The 15,704-nt window shown below is 42.3% G+C and overlaps 4 protein-coding genes across 6 annotated transcripts; 3 read left to right on the plus strand and 1 right to left on the minus strand.

The window, feature by feature from the left end:
• Positions 1-365: 365 nt before the first annotated feature.
• On the plus strand, positions 366-2,132 carry LOC135638712 (peptide-N4-(N-acetyl-beta-glucosaminyl)asparagine amidase A-like). Its single transcript, XM_065152022.1, has one exon. It carries the CDS (start codon positions 366-368, stop codon positions 2,130-2,132), a length of 1,767 nt encoding a protein of 588 aa, XP_065008094.1.
• A 273-nt stretch (positions 2,133-2,405) lies between these two features.
• On the plus strand, positions 2,406-5,107 carry LOC135626429 (uncharacterized). Its single transcript, XM_065131696.1, has 2 exons — positions 2,406-3,370; positions 4,650-5,107. The coding sequence occupies exons 1-2, from the start codon at positions 2,630-2,632 to the stop codon at positions 4,845-4,847; spliced, it is 939 nt and encodes a 312-aa protein (XP_064987768.1). The 5' UTR covers positions 2,406-2,629; the 3' UTR covers positions 4,848-5,107.
• Positions 5,108-5,383: 276 nt separating this feature from the next.
• On the minus strand, positions 5,384-10,919 carry LOC103978607 (solute carrier family 40 member 1). 3 transcript variants are annotated; one of them, XM_065131685.1, is made up of 9 exons: positions 10,526-10,919; positions 10,085-10,235; positions 9,789-9,985; positions 8,339-8,821; positions 7,411-7,582; positions 6,842-6,979; positions 6,523-6,633; positions 6,291-6,422; positions 5,384-5,485 (listed from the first exon to the last, which is right to left on the minus strand). In XM_065131685.1, the coding sequence occupies exons 1-8, from the start codon at positions 10,639-10,641 to the stop codon at positions 6,294-6,296; spliced, it is 1,497 nt and encodes a 498-aa protein (XP_064987757.1). In that variant the 5' UTR covers positions 10,642-10,919; the 3' UTR covers positions 5,384-5,485; positions 6,291-6,293. The 3 variants fall into 3 exon arrangements, with proteins under 3 accessions (XP_064987757.1, XP_009392730.2, XP_009392729.2); XM_009394455.3 differs by lacking the exon at positions 5,384-5,485 and adding an exon at positions 5,796-6,156; XM_009394454.3 differs by lacking the exon at positions 5,384-5,485 and adding an exon at positions 5,796-6,198 and having other exon boundaries at positions 10,526-10,918.
• Positions 10,920-14,129: 3,210 nt separating this feature from the next.
• LOC135637455 (wound-induced protein 1-like) lies at positions 14,130-14,828 on the plus strand. Its single transcript, XM_065150088.1, has one exon. The coding sequence runs from the start codon at positions 14,248-14,250 to the stop codon at positions 14,680-14,682; it is 435 nt and encodes a 144-aa protein (XP_065006160.1). The 5' UTR covers positions 14,130-14,247; the 3' UTR covers positions 14,683-14,828.
• Positions 14,829-15,704: the final 876 nt, after the last annotated feature.

The raw sequence follows: 15,704 nt of genomic DNA on the forward strand, positions 1-15,704 counted from the left end.
AAGTCATCTTGACCACCCAATGCAACCGTGAGCTTCTTGTTAGAGTTTTTATTCCTCGGCTACCACATTGTGCATGATGAACAGAACTAACAGTGCAGGGCTGTTGAAAGCAACACTGTAAGCGAACAGTTCCAGGGAAGAACGGAACTTTTGCCGTGAACAATCACGAAAATGGAAGGGGAGACGAAACATCCTCATCTCGTAATACTCAACCACGAGACTCTAATTGCTTTGTATCCCTTGCTGTGATCAATAATTGAAGCCATCTCTTGACGAGCTGCACATTTTGATCGTTCTCTTCTCGCTTCACTATATAGTTGTCTCAGCCAATCGACCTCTGCAGGCAATCAGTCTTCACTTCGACAATGCATCCCTTTCTACCTCGGTTATCCTTCTTCCTCATCCTCCATCTCTACTTTCTGCCGTCATCCTCTCTCTTCGATGGTGATCTGATGCTTCCAGGTCCAACTATGTCATTGGAACACTTGGACCCCACTCTCCCCCCTGCCCTCCCTAGCCAGCCCGCGTACTGCTCGGTCGTCGTCCTCCAACAGGACTTCGCCGACACCGTCGGTTCGCCGCCGGTCTCCGCCAACTACACCCACCCCCCGGACTGCCCCTTCCCTTGGACGCGCGTGGTCCTCGGACTGTCCCTCGCCGTCTCCGGCCCCCAGGAGACCCGCGTCGGCGCCGTCTGGATCGACGGCGTCGAGGTCCTCCGCACCATCACTCCCATCCCCATGGCCCCTGGCGCCTTCTGGCGCATCAACAAGGACGTCACCCGCTACGCCGCCCTTTTCCGCCGCCTGGCAAACGGTGGCGGGGTCGTGTCCATGATGCTTGAGAACTCTATCGCCGTCCTGCCTGGCGTCTTCAGCGCCAACGTTTCCCTCCATTACTACCGCGGACCGCTCGACGACGGGCAGGCGGCGTCGATGCCCGACGTGGCGCACCCCTCCATCAGATTCCTCTACCACGAGCCCGCCGACGTCGTCCTCCCCGTCTCCAAGCCCGATGGGCACTACGGCTCCGGGTTTTGGCATCGTATCGACAGCGAGACTGGCGTCGAGGCCACCACCGTTGTCATCCCCAGAAACGCCTACCGGGCCGTCCTTGAGATCTTTGTGTCGTATCATGGCGACGAGGACACATGGTACACTAATCCGCTACGATCAGATTATCTTCGCCAGCCTACGACGGCCAAGTTGTCGGCTTCGCGGGCCAACGGCGCGTTCCGCCAGGTCTATGCGACCATCGACGGGCGGTACGCGGGCGGGCGCGTGCCCTTCCCGGTCGTCTACCCCAGCGCCATCAACCCCTTCTTCTGGTCCCCTGTGACGGCCATCGGCGCCTTCGACATGCCATCCTACGACCTCGACCTCACGCCGTTCCTGGGGCTGATGCTCGACGGGCGGCCGCACGAGGTGGGGCTGGGCGTGCGCGGAGCCCAACCGCACTGGCTCGTGGCCGCCAACCTCCACCTCTGGATCGACCACTGGTCGGATGCGGTGCAGGCCGGCCCCCTCGAGTATTTCGCGCCGGCCATCCAGATGAACCGCAACGCGCAGTGGCGGAACGTGGACGGCGAGTCGGAGGTCGGGGCGGAGGGGCTCGAGCGGTTCGCCGGGTGGGTGAGCTCGTCGAGGGGCAATCTCACCACCCAGGTGCGGCACAAGACCAAGATGAAGAGCGAGGTGGAGGTGCAGAACCGCGGAACGGTCTCCCAGAGCGACTTCATCTTCAAGGAGCGGACGACGGTGACGGTCCTGAGAGGGAACCAGTGGATGGCCCGGGTGCAAGCGGTGGTGGAGGCGCCCATGCAGGTGCAGACGACGGTACAGAACGCGGTGGGCGCGCCAGCGCTGCAGAAGACGCGGTTCTTCCACCAGCTGATGCAGACGGTGAGCCTGAACGAGGGACAGTCCGGGGCGACGACGACGAGGGAGCTGACGGACCGGCAGGACGCGGAGGGGTCGGCTATGACGAGCGGTGGATGGGGGAGCGGGAAGAGCCGGTCGGCGTACCGGTACAAGGACGGGAGCAGGTGCTACGCTCGCAACGTGAACACGGCCGGCGGAGTCGTCATCCAGGACAAGAAGGCCTCCTGTGCTGCCATGGCCGGCGTCGCCTGAGAGAGAGGATGCATACGCTTGCATGCATGCATGCATAGTCCTTTTTAATAAGATTTCCTGCTGCATCTAAATAAATAAATTATAGTATATTAATTAATGAAACATTACACGTATTACTTTTCTCCATTTTAATTTTGCAATATACTTTAATACATTTTTCTGAGAGAACTTTTGGACTCTTTCTGTTTTCTGTTTTCTGTTTTCTGTTTTAGCAACCACCTCGTTGAACTTATAACGGAAACAAAAACGGAAATGGAAACACGAAACAAAGCGACGGAGACAGCAGACGACAGAACGAATCGAAACCCCAATATCGACCGAAGCGAACACCAACGCTATGATCATTATCTCTTCCTCGCTCCCGATGATTCCCCCACTTGATTTCGATCCGATGTGACGCCTACACTCTCCCTCTTCTCTGAAGTACTGCACGGGTGCACGCCGCTTCGATCTTGATTTCCTCTTCTCTCCATCAAAGTTCGATCTTTGCCGCCTCCATGGCCACCGATGCCGCCGCCAAGTTCCGCCGGCCGGAGCTCTTCCCCTCCGCCGGCGACATCAGCGTCGCCCAGCACGACGGCCTCCGCTTCTGGCAGTTCATGGTCGCCGGATCCGTCGCCGGCCTCGTCGAGCACACCGCCATGTTTCCCGTTGACACCCTCAAGACCCGGATGCAGGCGGGGTCGCCGCTCGGCATGCGCCAGGCTCTCCGCGCTGTCCTCAGCCTCGAGGGCACCTTCGGCCTCTACCGCGGCCTCGGCGCCATGAGCCTCGGCGCCGGCCCCGCCCACGCCGTCTACTTCTCCGCATATGAGCTCTCCAAGGAGTCCCTCGCCAGGGGAAACCCCAACAATCCGGTCGTCCACGCTGCCTCCGGGGTGCTTGCTACGGTCGTCAGCGACGCCGTGTTCACGCCGATGGACACCGTGAAGCAACGGCTGCAGCTGAAGGGCAGTCCATACAGAGGGGTTATGGACTGCGTCGCCAGGGTTCTGAGGGAAGAGGGTTTTAGGGCGTTCTTCGCTTCGTACAAGACTACCGTGGTGATGAACGCCCCCTACACCGCGGTGCACTTTGCGACATATGAGGCGGCAAAGAGGGGGATGAGGGAGATTTCGCCGGAGATTGCAAGCGACGAGCGACTAGTCGTGCATGCCACTGCTGGCGCTGCTGCGGGTGCCTTGGCGGCGGCTGTCACCACACCGCTCGATGTGGTCAAGACACAGCTACAGTGTCAGGTAAATACTCCAAGCCAATATATACAACCAGTAGCTCAAAGGAAGAATCTTTATGCTCTTATTATAAGCAGCTCTCATCCATAATATTGGTTCAATGAAGTTGTGCTGAATCTATGGAGTATTTTGTGTGCCAACACCGAGGCGTTTGATTTTGTGAACACAGCTATTTGTCTTGTTGTGTGTTGCTGTTAGTACCTTGAACAAAGCTGCAAAATTGTCACCTGATGCATCAGATTTGTACAAATAAGGACTAGAATGATTTGGAAACCATATGGGCACACTATAGCTTCAAATCAGTAGATTTAATCATTATTATGAAAGTTAAGATTCCCTGTGGAGACAGCCACTAGAAGGAGGCATTTATTCTTCATGGCTTTTCAAAGTCTTTGCTTATGATTATGGCGTTTGAAAGTTATGGAACATATTGATGGCTCATGAAAGTCTATGATTATGATTTTCAAATTATTTTACATTTGCCTTAAGGAAATAGATTATGTAGAATTAACTGTTGCACAGTAGCTCAGTGTAAGATTCCTTTAGAGCACTGAGTCCATATGTGAGTGCATCCTTTTCACATGGATCTTTTGACAGATGGAAGCCAAGACAATGACTAGATTCTTATGCTCAGCCTCAAAGAAAATATGCTTTTGCAGAAATCTCTGAAAATAGACCAGCAAAAAGGTTGAGCAAGAATTGAATTTTTATGAACAGAATTTTAATGTGGTATCATCACAATTCTGAGTTATGGGTTCCTTTTACTTACCTAATTTGAGCTGTGGTATCATCCTTCTTCACCAAGCTTGCTTTCCAAGATAATCTCCCAGTCTCGGAAACTAGGTAGGTTTGTTGTTCTGCATAATAGGATAAGCTCTATAGCTCCTAAAGGATAAAGAGTATTACTGGTAACTAGAGTACTACGATATCGAAAGAATCACTACTACAGGAAGCTACACTTGTGGCAAAAGGAAAATTGGTGTTACTTTGTTTTGGGTTTGTAGTTAGTGATACGTGTCATCTTTGTGATATGATATATGTCTTCCATTTGCTCGTTTATGAAAAAAGATTATATTGTCAGGATTTTTTTAATGCTGTTTTTCTGGCTTTCTTCCCCTTTTGACTTCTTTCAATTCCTCAGTTTCATTTGACTCATTCTGCCACACTATTTATATTATTAGGTTCTCTATGATTTATTTTTAATTATTGGATAGTACATTTGCATATTGAGCTTTTTTCTGCTATTTGAAGTCGAAGTTGGCTCTTTTTTTTCTTTCTCGAGCAGGGTGTTTGCGGTTGCGATAGATTTTCAAGCAGCTCTACAAGTGAGGTTATACGGGCTATAATAAGGCGCGATGGGTATACTGGCTTGATGAGGGGCTGGAAACCTAGAATACTATTTCATGCACCAGCAGCGGCCATTTGCTGGTCTACTTATGAAGCAACCAAGTCATTATTTCAAAAGCTGAATGATGAAAAGTGACCATCTGTCATAAAGAAATTTTTTTCCCCCTTTCGGGTAGTTCTAAACATTATACAGAAACCTACCTTGGCACCAGGATATCTCATAGTCTTCCCCCCACCCCCCCCTTTCAATTAGTTCTAAGTCTTATACAGAAATCTGCCTTGTTGCCTGCTAAAAGCAAGCATCTATAATGCATGCTGCTGTGGCTGTTGTTGTCAATGTGGACTTGATATTTACTTATATTAAAAATTATCTGTGAAATTTTCTTCTTGTTAAAATGAATGCTAATGATGCTTGGAGGCCAAGTTGATATGGATTATCATTCTATCATGTAACTAATATGCAATCATTGGACTTGTGCCAAATAAGAGGGACTCAAATTTATTGGCCAGACATGGTAGCAATTATAGTCTCAGATCCAACTGATGCTCTTGTTTGGTGATCCAAGAGATGATGTTACTCTCTTTTCAAGGCATGTAAATGGTGGTTCATCAATTGTAGGCTTGTAGTATTCTCAAGCTATGAAGGGTATCATCTTTTGGATTGCTTTGCTCTATTGACTTCTTGTTTCTCTGGGTTATGGACTTTGTTATGGCACAATGTTTTTGGTTGTCATGGTGGATTATAGAATCCAACATGACAACAGTAAAACAGGGCTGCACAAAAGCCAACAACAAATGATGCCTTTAGCTACAAGTATATTGGAACATAAAGAGTAAAGGTAAGCATTTAAATGTTCATGTGTAAAAGAGACCTGTGAAAAGTTCTTTTTGGTATATATTAAACTGTATACAAGACATTATTACATAATTCGAACATGAAACCTATCATCTGCACGATAGCGACCAATGAAGACTATAATTAAAATGATCACAAAAGTATTATCATCTGAAAATAATCAAAAAGATCATAGAACTGCTAACTATTACATGAAAACGCTGTCACATGGTCATTAAATCGGAACAATGGCACTATAAAATTTTGGATAGCTTCTCTTTGTAATCCAATCATGAACAGGATTAAAACTTCTAGACAAAAGATAACATGCAATTCCCACACACTCCCTCAAAGCAGTTGATTACAATGACAATCACAAAGTGTAGCACTAAATTTCAACATAGAAAGGTGTCTAGGAAGGAAACAGAAACCTTCCTCAGTTAAGATCAGCAAAATCACATTAATTATGATACAGATGACTATGAACCAGGATTCAACAAGCCAAATGCACTTCACTACAACACTTTGCTTGCTCTTATTCTATAAAGTGAAATGACCCATTTTTTTTGTCACCTTAGCCACCCAGCTAAAGTATGCTTGAACTCAGACTCTGTGATCATCCAGCAAGAATTAGCAGTTATTCTTCCTTTCTCTACAAGGGTTATAATTTATAAACGCACTGAGCAAATATGTGACAACGATATCCTATGAAGCCAAGAAGATCAGGCATATAAATAGCTTTACCTGTCAGTAGATCTTTGCTAACAGCTTGTCAAAGTGAAAAAGGTGTTTTCGGACGCGATATACATGGATTGTATACAGCGCAGCAGCTGATGATACTAACAAGAATGACAAGAGCACCAATTGACCAAAATCCTGTTGAGACAGAATTAAACTATTAAGAAGGCAGTGCCACTTACAAGTAGTTATTCTTATGAAGGAAAGCTGTGTTCGGTACAAATTAGAGATGAGGTACCTTTGGATCTGAAATGACTATCCCCATCACAAAAGTCAGCAAGTCTAACATAGACTGTAATGAATTTTGGACCCCTCCCACGATGCATCGATCAGATTCAGGAACTTGATCCTGTTTCATAAAGGAGTCACAGACAGGTTATTGTATGTTACTAATCAGAAGGAACATCATTGAAGCCTTCATGAAGTATGACAGAACCAGATTCACTGAAATATATCTCTTGCCAGCCTTGGCACGTAATGTCTCCAATGATGCACTTACTAATACCTCGAGGATTAAGATCACATATGAAATGATACGCATCTGAAATGACTTCTACCTGCATTTGCTGCATAACAGCAAGATCAAACATCCACAGTCCAAGCCGTGATGCTGCAACTCCACCCATTAGCATCCAAGCTGAAGTTATGCTGTTATGCATCCAAACAGAAGCAACACATACCAGCAAGAAGCACCACTGGAGCATATAACCAAAACAATGACTCACAGTTAGTTAAATTATCTCAATATATAGTGCACACTGGTTAACAAATTTTGCAAGTCAGTCCCGATATTCTTGTATTTGGAAAGGCTAATGGCTAAATCCTTTAGTTTCTCTTTTGTGTCCTGATTCAATAAGCACAGGTTGTACTTGAGTTTTCAGATAATAAAAAAAATGTTTCTTGAAAAACTAAGGTATGTAATAGATTTCAAATGAAAATACACAATTAACTTTCAGCTATGCAAATCAAGTTATGAATTACCAAATCTACTAGACCACAACAACAGCACATTAAATAGGACAGGAAAGAAAAATGTCAGTTATGGATTCATGGCCTTTAACATACATATGAACGGTCGATCTAATATATTTTTCCATACAATTAGTACCGAAGAGGGAAGTGATACCTGACTCCAAATTGACCATAATCCAGTTCGCAGTGTTGATATATGTGAATGTACAATTGGGTATACTACTGTAGCTGCTATTCCTACAATAGCACTTATACCACGTGCTAAGCCGATCACATATGCAGGTATACCTTTCCACTCCAAAGTAGCTGTCATTAATGTTCCAAAGCTGTGAAGAATAGACAATGGCATGGCTTAAGCAGCTTCACTTAACAAAATCAACAGTATATTTCATGATAAACAAGTAAGAACAGAAAATTGAAGTGATTGGTAATGATCATTACATATGAGACAAATGTCTTATGTGTTTTACATTAATAAATAACTAGGAGGCAACAAACTGATCATTTTGGAGCCTAAACAAATGAGTAAAGAAAGTGAAAAATGACATGAAAACAAAACTTTTGGAAGCTTAGGTCCATTGCTTGTACGGGGAAAGTTGGTTATGGTAGGCATTGGCAAAGAAAACAGTGGTCAATGAATAAGTTCAAAATGGCATATCTAGTATTTATTAACCAATATATTGTTATAACAAAATAATTATACTCAAGAATTTCATAACTATGTAACAAAACATGATCCCAAGATTTCAACATGAGCTACCAGCTAACCTCAAGTTAGTTTATGGAGCAGAAAGAAGGTCACTTGTGCTTTAATATAACATTGTCTTGTAATGAGATGTCCAGTCAGCATATTAATCATCCCTAGAAACCTTTCTTTGTTAACTATTTGTTCAATTATCTTGCTGATTAGTTCAAGTTTACCCTGCAAAGAGTCACTAACTCTTTCCAATAAAATCAAACTGCTCCTCAAAGAGGTCTAAACCAGAGCTCAATAAACAAAGATTGGAGCAATCAACAAAACATGTATGCATACACAAGAATTTTCTATCTACAAAGAGGTGGAAATTCCAAGAGCCAGTCACCTTAGGACTGTAAAATACAATAAAGCCAGAGCAACTCCTGGGAGAACCACTTCCTGCCTGAAATATATAACCCAGGCATCAAAGCAAGGAATTACTGAGAGCCTTTCAGCTACAGTGATCTTCTGATCAGATTCTTCTGTCACCATACTCCTTTCTTCAGGACAAATGCAGTTTTCATTCTCCTCAATAATTGATGAGCTAGCTAAACAATCAGTTGGAATGTCTTTTGCATTTCTCCTTTGACTACTTTCACCAAGAGCAGGAATACCATTGTATACAGATGTTAGCAACCAATACTGTAGCCAAACCGAGAGTGTATTCCACAGAGCCAAAATCACTGCTGAGGCTTCGAGTGATATAAAGCTAATAATGAAGCCACTGAAAACAGGTGCAAGTAGTTTACAGATTAGATCAATCCTTCGAATGACTGAGTTCATCTTTGTCAGGACCTCCGGCTGTTGCCCAGTAGAAATTACTACCACCCTGTATTTAGAAACAAAATGAAGTTAGTAAGAGATATCATGGGCATACTATTCATGTTCTAGTGGGGTAATTTGACAGGAACCCCTTAAGCCTTGATATGAATCCGACAACATGCTTGATGAATAAAGAACAAAGGAATATGAGTAAGACTGCTAATGCCAAAAACTGATCTCTAGTTTAAACAGCTTGAATATGATGGAAGAGAAAGTAATAAGAATAAGAACCACAAGATTTGTGCCCTGATACTGTGATACAATGCCTAAAGTCATCTAATGCAATATTTTTCAGATAAATGTTGAAGTTCACTAAAAAGGACCGACTGTAGTAGAAAACTGTCATGGAAAAATATCCAAAGTTTACTTGTCAAGAGTTATGATGATTAAGATAGCACTAAGCGTGAAATATATAAATTGCACTTCAAGATCAAGAAAATATGAAAAACCAAAAAGAGATGAATACAGATTCCCTATTTGAAAGCATTCTTCCATCAAAAACCTTCGAATTTAGTGTTTTGTTGAAACTGATGAGTATGAAACTTAGTATGCACTTAAACACTGCTTTCACATAATTTACTAGCAACCACTATTATCTTTTATTCACGCTTTTCACAACCCTATTGGCACAGACAAGAGAATTTGTAGGTCAGAGAATAGTATGGAAAGCAGCAAGTAGTAACCAGTAATCCAAAAAGGCATATAGGAAGCAATAAATAGAAATCAAAGACTGCACATATACAACCAGCATTGGTGAAATTCTCCCCTGGAACTATTATACATATCTTTGTCTTTCATTCATGAACAGCTGCATTATGGACTTGGAGGAACGTAAAGATTGCAATGCAAACACAGAGAAGCCACAAGAGGAGGTTCCATACATTTTATTAAGATTAGCAAAGAATAAAGTGTTCAAGGACCAGCATGATACAAATGTGCATCATACTAAATGATAAGTTATACAAAACCCATACCATTCTCTTTCAATCAATATGGTACCAGCAAGAGTTGAGAGTTTCCCAACAGCTCCAGAAATGTTAACCACAACAACTAGTAGCATGAAGTTAACAAATGCGGTGGACATCAAACCATTGTAGACTAGTAGCACAGTCACCGAGCATCCAGCAACCACAAAAGACAGATTTTGGGTCAGCAACCATAGCCGAAGAACCTGTCAAATGAATAGGCAGTGATCGAGTCATCTTACAAATCTATATAAACCAACATCTTCTTGGAAAATTAGGATCAAAAACCAGGAAAGCCTAATCACCTGTAAGTAGGTCAACTTGTCTACCAATGTTCCAACTATGGAACCAAATAATGCTGTAGAGGCAGATTCAATCACACCATAAAGAGCAGTGAAGAGCAAAGAATCTGGCCAAATGTTTATCATGTACAATCCCACCGAGAATTCCCACATTCTGCAACCATTTGGAAGCCAATAATACCTTTCAGTGAAAGGAATCAGAGAGACTACAGCAACAAGGAAAAAGCGGGGGCTTCTCTTAAGAAGGAAAACGAAGATAAATGTTTTGTGCGCAACAATTCAACTTAATCGGCTGCAACTTATTGTTGCTTGGCATAAATCCGAAGCAAATTCGACTATTACATGCTGTCCAATTTCATTATGCAGGGGAGAACCTTTCATCAAACAGCTGAGGTGCACCAGAGAGACTTCATACATCACAAGAGCAGGTGGTCGTCATATTACCTGGCACCCCATCTTGCAAGAAAATGGCCAGTATACATCCGCCCGATGAGTGATGATGGATAAAGAGGCTGCTGCGAAGACCCCGGCAGCAAAGCCTCCCTCATGTTGCCTTCCATGCCACCTCTCCTCTTCCTTCGACGCTCAACTTCCTTGTGCTTGGACTTGTTAGATGAGACCTTTCATGGACTGCTGCCTCTCTTGCCTATGACCGATGCCTCCAATACTGAAGAAAGCACAAGACATCTGAGAAGACTGCCTGCCTGTTTGGGTAGCAGATGGATTTGGTGCATGAAAAAGATCCCAGGAAACTACTTGTATCCAACCTCACTGCGATCAATAGATAACTTGGTATCTTCTTCTAACATATGAGAGAACAACATTTGGTGATGATTTGTCGGATCTGACGAAGCCTTCGCCGCCAAAGAATATAAAAACAGTGAAACCTGTTGTCGTTTTCTACATCATATATGTTCATGTCTTACTATTGTCATCATCATGTGAGAGGTTTGACCTGAAAAGATTTTACGCAGTTAGATTTGTGATCTATCTTAGATTATCTAGAAAACAAAAAGATTTGGAAGCGGTCAATGATTTAATTTTAGCTATTTGACATTATTATTGCATATTAAAGTTTATCTCGAGTAAATGAGGTTAGTTTATTTAGCAAAGCTGCACATATATTCTTATAAATTACTGATTAATTAAGACGTGATCTGAAGGGAATTAATTGATTTTAATTCACCATAATTACTACTTATGTATGTGGGATTTCGAGGGTGACGTTGCAGAGAGCAATACTTTCGCTGACCAGTTCCAGTCACTATTCGGACCCACCAGCTCTGCACCGAGCATCCAATCACAAGGGAGGTACGATCTAGGTGAATCTGTAAACGGGTAAACATATGTGGGCTAATTACGTAATTTGGGCTGGGTTGGGTTGGGTGTAACTCTCAGCCCAACAGAAAAGGATTGGAAGTCCGAACCTCGTCCGGTCATCTTACCGCTCGCAAGCGAGAACGTAAAGATCCTTGCATCCAGGCTTAGCGTGCTTATTCTCACCATCGGTGACCAGAATTTACCTGTGCAAGAAAGGTTGGTTGACTTACCACCTCTATAGTTTACCTCGCCGTTCAAGATTCTCCTTCTCAGTTACCTACAGATGGGACCCATGTGAGATCTGTTCAAAAGGCCGGTAGGATCTTGGGGCAATGATGAAAACTACATTGAAGCACATGGTGGAAATCAAAATATTATGTAAATAATATTATTCGGCCCCACATTTGTCGATTCAATTTATCGAAATTTTATTTTCGATTCGTCTTTCTCACTAAAACTTATTATTGAACTCTTTAAAATCATTAGAAGATTCTTCTTGTTTGTGATGTGTAAACATAAAACTCTTAATCATCTTTCTATTACTATGTAAAAAAAATTTTAATATCAGAATTAAAATTAAATAATAATATATTAAGATCAACATCGTGTATTCTTTTATTTCATTCTGAAAATTTTTATTTTATCTGTAAAATTATCATCATCGTTGGATCTAAAGGATATCGTTCTATAAGACACTATATTTGTATCTGAAACTCTATCTCGACTGATAATTATAATCAAAATCAAATCAAATCTATAATATTTTTTATTTAATAAAAATAAAATTATATAATCTAATAAATATATATATATATATATATATATTAATTTAAGAAAAGATGATATCGAAAATTAAAAATAGAATAAGTAAGCATTCCATTGCCTTATATTCAGATGTCGGCACACGAAGGATGGACAACATCATGAGCTGGCCAAGTACCGAATCCATGCGTGCAAATAAATAATTGAGTAGAATTGATATCATCTCGTCGTGTCGATTCAGAAGACAGCAGATGCCGACTCAATCATAAGGCATGGGGGAAGAGAGAGAGAGAGAGAGAGAGAGAAGAGGGTGCTTCTTCATCATCCGTCATGAGGCAATAATTGGGAGATGTTTATGAGCTCCAACTCAGTAGCTCATTCCAATCATAAAGAGAAGTGTGCTGTGACAAAGATGGGACCTAAGTATGCATGCAGATGACAAGGAGGATAGCTGAAACTATTCACAGCTGTGTGTGGGTTATGATATGATGCCCCATCAACGCTACAATCTCCACCTCAGATGGAGTTTGAGATGATGCATGAACTCAATGGTTGTCACACTCGAAGGGAGAAAAAGTGATGGTAGGAAGCCATCCCCATTACATGACAAATAAACCTATCAATGTTTGATAGGTTCGAACTACTTTTAATTCCAATCTACCATGATGAAGAATTCCCCACATTTAAACATCATAAATGTTCTCCCTAAGGCTTTGCTTCAAAGCATCTCATAATTTAATTTTATGATTCTTATGTCGATTATTTTATTATATTTGTTATGAATTCTCTAAATTATTCTTTTAATATCTCAAGCAAACCTATAGATTACTCTTGTGCAGTAAAGAATTTGATTTTATCTTTTATGAATATAGGTAATAAGAAGTGTCAAATTACTTAGTTCTTATATCGATTATATATATATATATATATATATATTTATTTATTTATTTATATTATGAAAGGTAAGAGACGAATATGAGATTCGAGCTTAATACTTTACGATGAATCATCAAATATTTTATCAATTAAACTAGTATCTATATTGTTTTTTTCAAAGAATAAGTCGTGAAGATGAGATTCGTCCAAAATCTCACGATTATTTGTTAAAGTTTTTATCAGCAAATTTAACTTGTACCTTTAAAAATATATCGAATGAGATTTAAAACTTTAAGTAAAAATTATATTTGATGATGTTTTGAATCCATATATATATATGATCATATCAATATTTTATTATTAATCTTTGAATTTATGAAGTATATCTCATCATCAAGTTGTTTTTGATATTCTTCATAATAAAAATTGACTTTTGAAATAATGTGAAAATCGATAATTATCATTTTCTAAAATAATACTCTAGAATGATGATTTGGAATCATGTATGTAATGATGATTTTATAATTTATATACATGATGATTTGGTATTATGCATGCAACACTTTAACTTGTGATAATGATGCGATGAAATATTCATGATAAAATAATTATTTTGACATTCATGACTTGAATTTTTATTTATACTATTTACTTTTGTCATAATTTGAAAATTGATGCAAAGGATCTTCCCTTCTTTTGACAATGACAAAGGAGGAACAAAACTTGTTAGAAAGCAAATTTGCTAGCTTGCACAATTTGAAAAGAGATAAACCGGCTAGCATGAAATATTAATTATAAATATTTATATAAGTAAAAAATAGTTTATTTATATATATAATGACCCGACCAAACCTTCAACATCCATGACCTTTTTATGGGTGAGATTGTGGTCTCAAAACCTCCATTCCCAGATCACACCTCCCTCCATTGATGCACTCCCCACAAGCTCTTCGCTTAGCCTAAACAAATGGATAAAGCTGGTCGGTCACATCCTGCTTGCGTGACCACATTTTATTTGGTCCTTCTGTCACCAACCATGCCACGGATCCAAAGTTCTCGGTCTTCGTTCCAGCATATCAAGATCCCTTTCACTGGCTTTCTCCTCTCCTCTCTCTCTATATATACCTCCCCTCTCACATTGCAGGAAGACGCTTACGACACACTACACGTAGTCTTCGTCTCTCTTACAGCTTTGCTGGTCTCGTTGCATGGCAACCAAGGGGTTGGTGGAGTCCTTGTACGACTCACTGGCGAGGGGAGACATGAAGGCCGTGGCGGCATTGATGGCGGAGGACGTGGAGTGGTGGTTCCACGGCCCCCGGCGGTGCCAGTACATGAGGCGGCTGCTGACCGGGGAAGCGGGGCACGGAGACTTCCGCTTCAGGCCGCGGGCGGTGACGGCGATCGGGGGCTGGGTGGTGGCGGAGGGGTGGGAGGGGAAGCACGCCTACTGGGTCCACGCCTGGGCCGTCGACGGCGGCGTCATCACCCGGTTCAGGGAGTACTTCAACACGTCCGTCACCGTGCGCGAGTGTGGCGGCGGCTGCACCTCCACGGTCTCCGGCGATGGCGGCACCTTATGGCAGAGCAGGGCTCCAGCGCAGGGCGGCCGGTCTCTCCCCGGGCTTGTCCTCGCCGTTTAGCATGGCACGAGCACACTAACATGGGCCTCGGCTCGTTCCTGACGGACATGGAGGACAACTCTATAAGCGCCGATCTGAGTGTACTGGACTTGCTTTACATGTAATATAGTAAATAATATATGAACAGAGTCTGGTTTTGCACTCAATACATGCTTATCATCTCTCTTTCCAGACTATATCAAGATTATCCAGCTGATTGAGTAAAGGAAAAAAATATTTTGATGACGAACAAACAAGAAATCAGCAGATGCAGTGCAATATAAAGTTTGGAAGCCTTTGTGATTTCATTTATATCAAGATTATCCCTACATCAATCTTGTGATTTCATTTACTAGGTAAGCTGGATGAGAAATCTGTTGTTTGATCCAACAAGAATGCCAATTATAATCTGCCTAATCATGCATCTGCACTGTAGTCTCCAGCAGAAGCGTTTGGCAGCCCAAAGAATCTTTTCAGCAACAGGTATCGATGGGCATCACCAGCTGTTGCTCAGCTTGTGCCAGTACTGGAGTCTTACATTTCAGCAACATTTATGAGCAAGAAGGAGGAGGAGGAGGAGGCCTACCAAATGCTCATCACTATGTCCTGAGAAGGGCCCTTCAGCTTGCACCTTACCCTAAAGTATCACCTATCGAAGAAGAAGAAACTTGTGGTCAGGGCTATGACAGCAACCTATCAAGCAAATATGTGCTGTAAATGTTGCTTTCAGAACACTGGCCTTTGATGTGTCTTCATCCCTCAGGGCAGATGTACATCTTGGTGATCGATTGATCACTTAATGTAATCATTGTGCATGTGTTTGTTTACATGAGAACTCACATTGTAATCTTCTATCTATCAGGTGAGACTGGGGGTGCGAACAACTGGTGCATGAAGCTACCTGGAAGAGGAAGGTAGCATTTCAAGCTCATGCCTCGCTTAAAAGCAAGGATGTTGTTGTCTTCTTCATCAGTGTATGCCTCTTTTAACAGATGATTTTGGCATGTTGAAGAGACCTGTGGGCCATTCTTGTGACTCCCAGT

Source organism: Musa acuminata, chromosome BXJ1-3 (assembly GCF_036884655.1).
Source record: "Musa acuminata AAA Group cultivar baxijiao chromosome BXJ1-3, Cavendish_Baxijiao_AAA, whole genome shotgun sequence".
Lineage (NCBI taxonomy): Eukaryota > Viridiplantae > Streptophyta > Magnoliopsida > Zingiberales > Musaceae > Musa > Musa acuminata.

Excerpts from the sequence above, each read along its gene's own strand:
- LOC135637455 (XM_065150088.1), top strand. The coding sequence starts at position 14,248 with ATGGCAACCAAGGGGTTGGTGGAGTCCTTGTACGACTCACTGGCGAGG.
- LOC103978607 (XM_065131685.1), bottom strand. The coding sequence starts at position 10,641 with ATGGAAGGCAACATGAGGGAGGCTTTGCTGCCGGGGTCTTCGCAGCAG. Across the intron at positions 7,583-8,338 it reads TTGTATTTTACAGTCCTAAG|CTTTGGAACATTAATGACAG; the intron begins GTGACTGGCTCT and ends TATTCTTCACAG. Across the intron at positions 6,423-6,522 it reads TAGTCATTTCAGATCCAAAG|GATTTTGGTCAATTGGTGCT; the intron begins GTACCTCATCTC and ends CTGTCTCAACAG.
- LOC135626429 (XM_065131696.1), top strand. The coding sequence starts at position 2,630 with ATGGCCACCGATGCCGCCGCCAAGTTCCGCCGGCCGGAGCTCTTCCCC. Across the intron at positions 3,371-4,649 it reads AGACACAGCTACAGTGTCAG|GGTGTTTGCGGTTGCGATAG; the intron begins GTAAATACTCCA and ends TTTCTCGAGCAG.
- LOC135638712 (XM_065152022.1), top strand. The coding sequence starts at position 366 with ATGCATCCCTTTCTACCTCGGTTATCCTTCTTCCTCATCCTCCATCTC.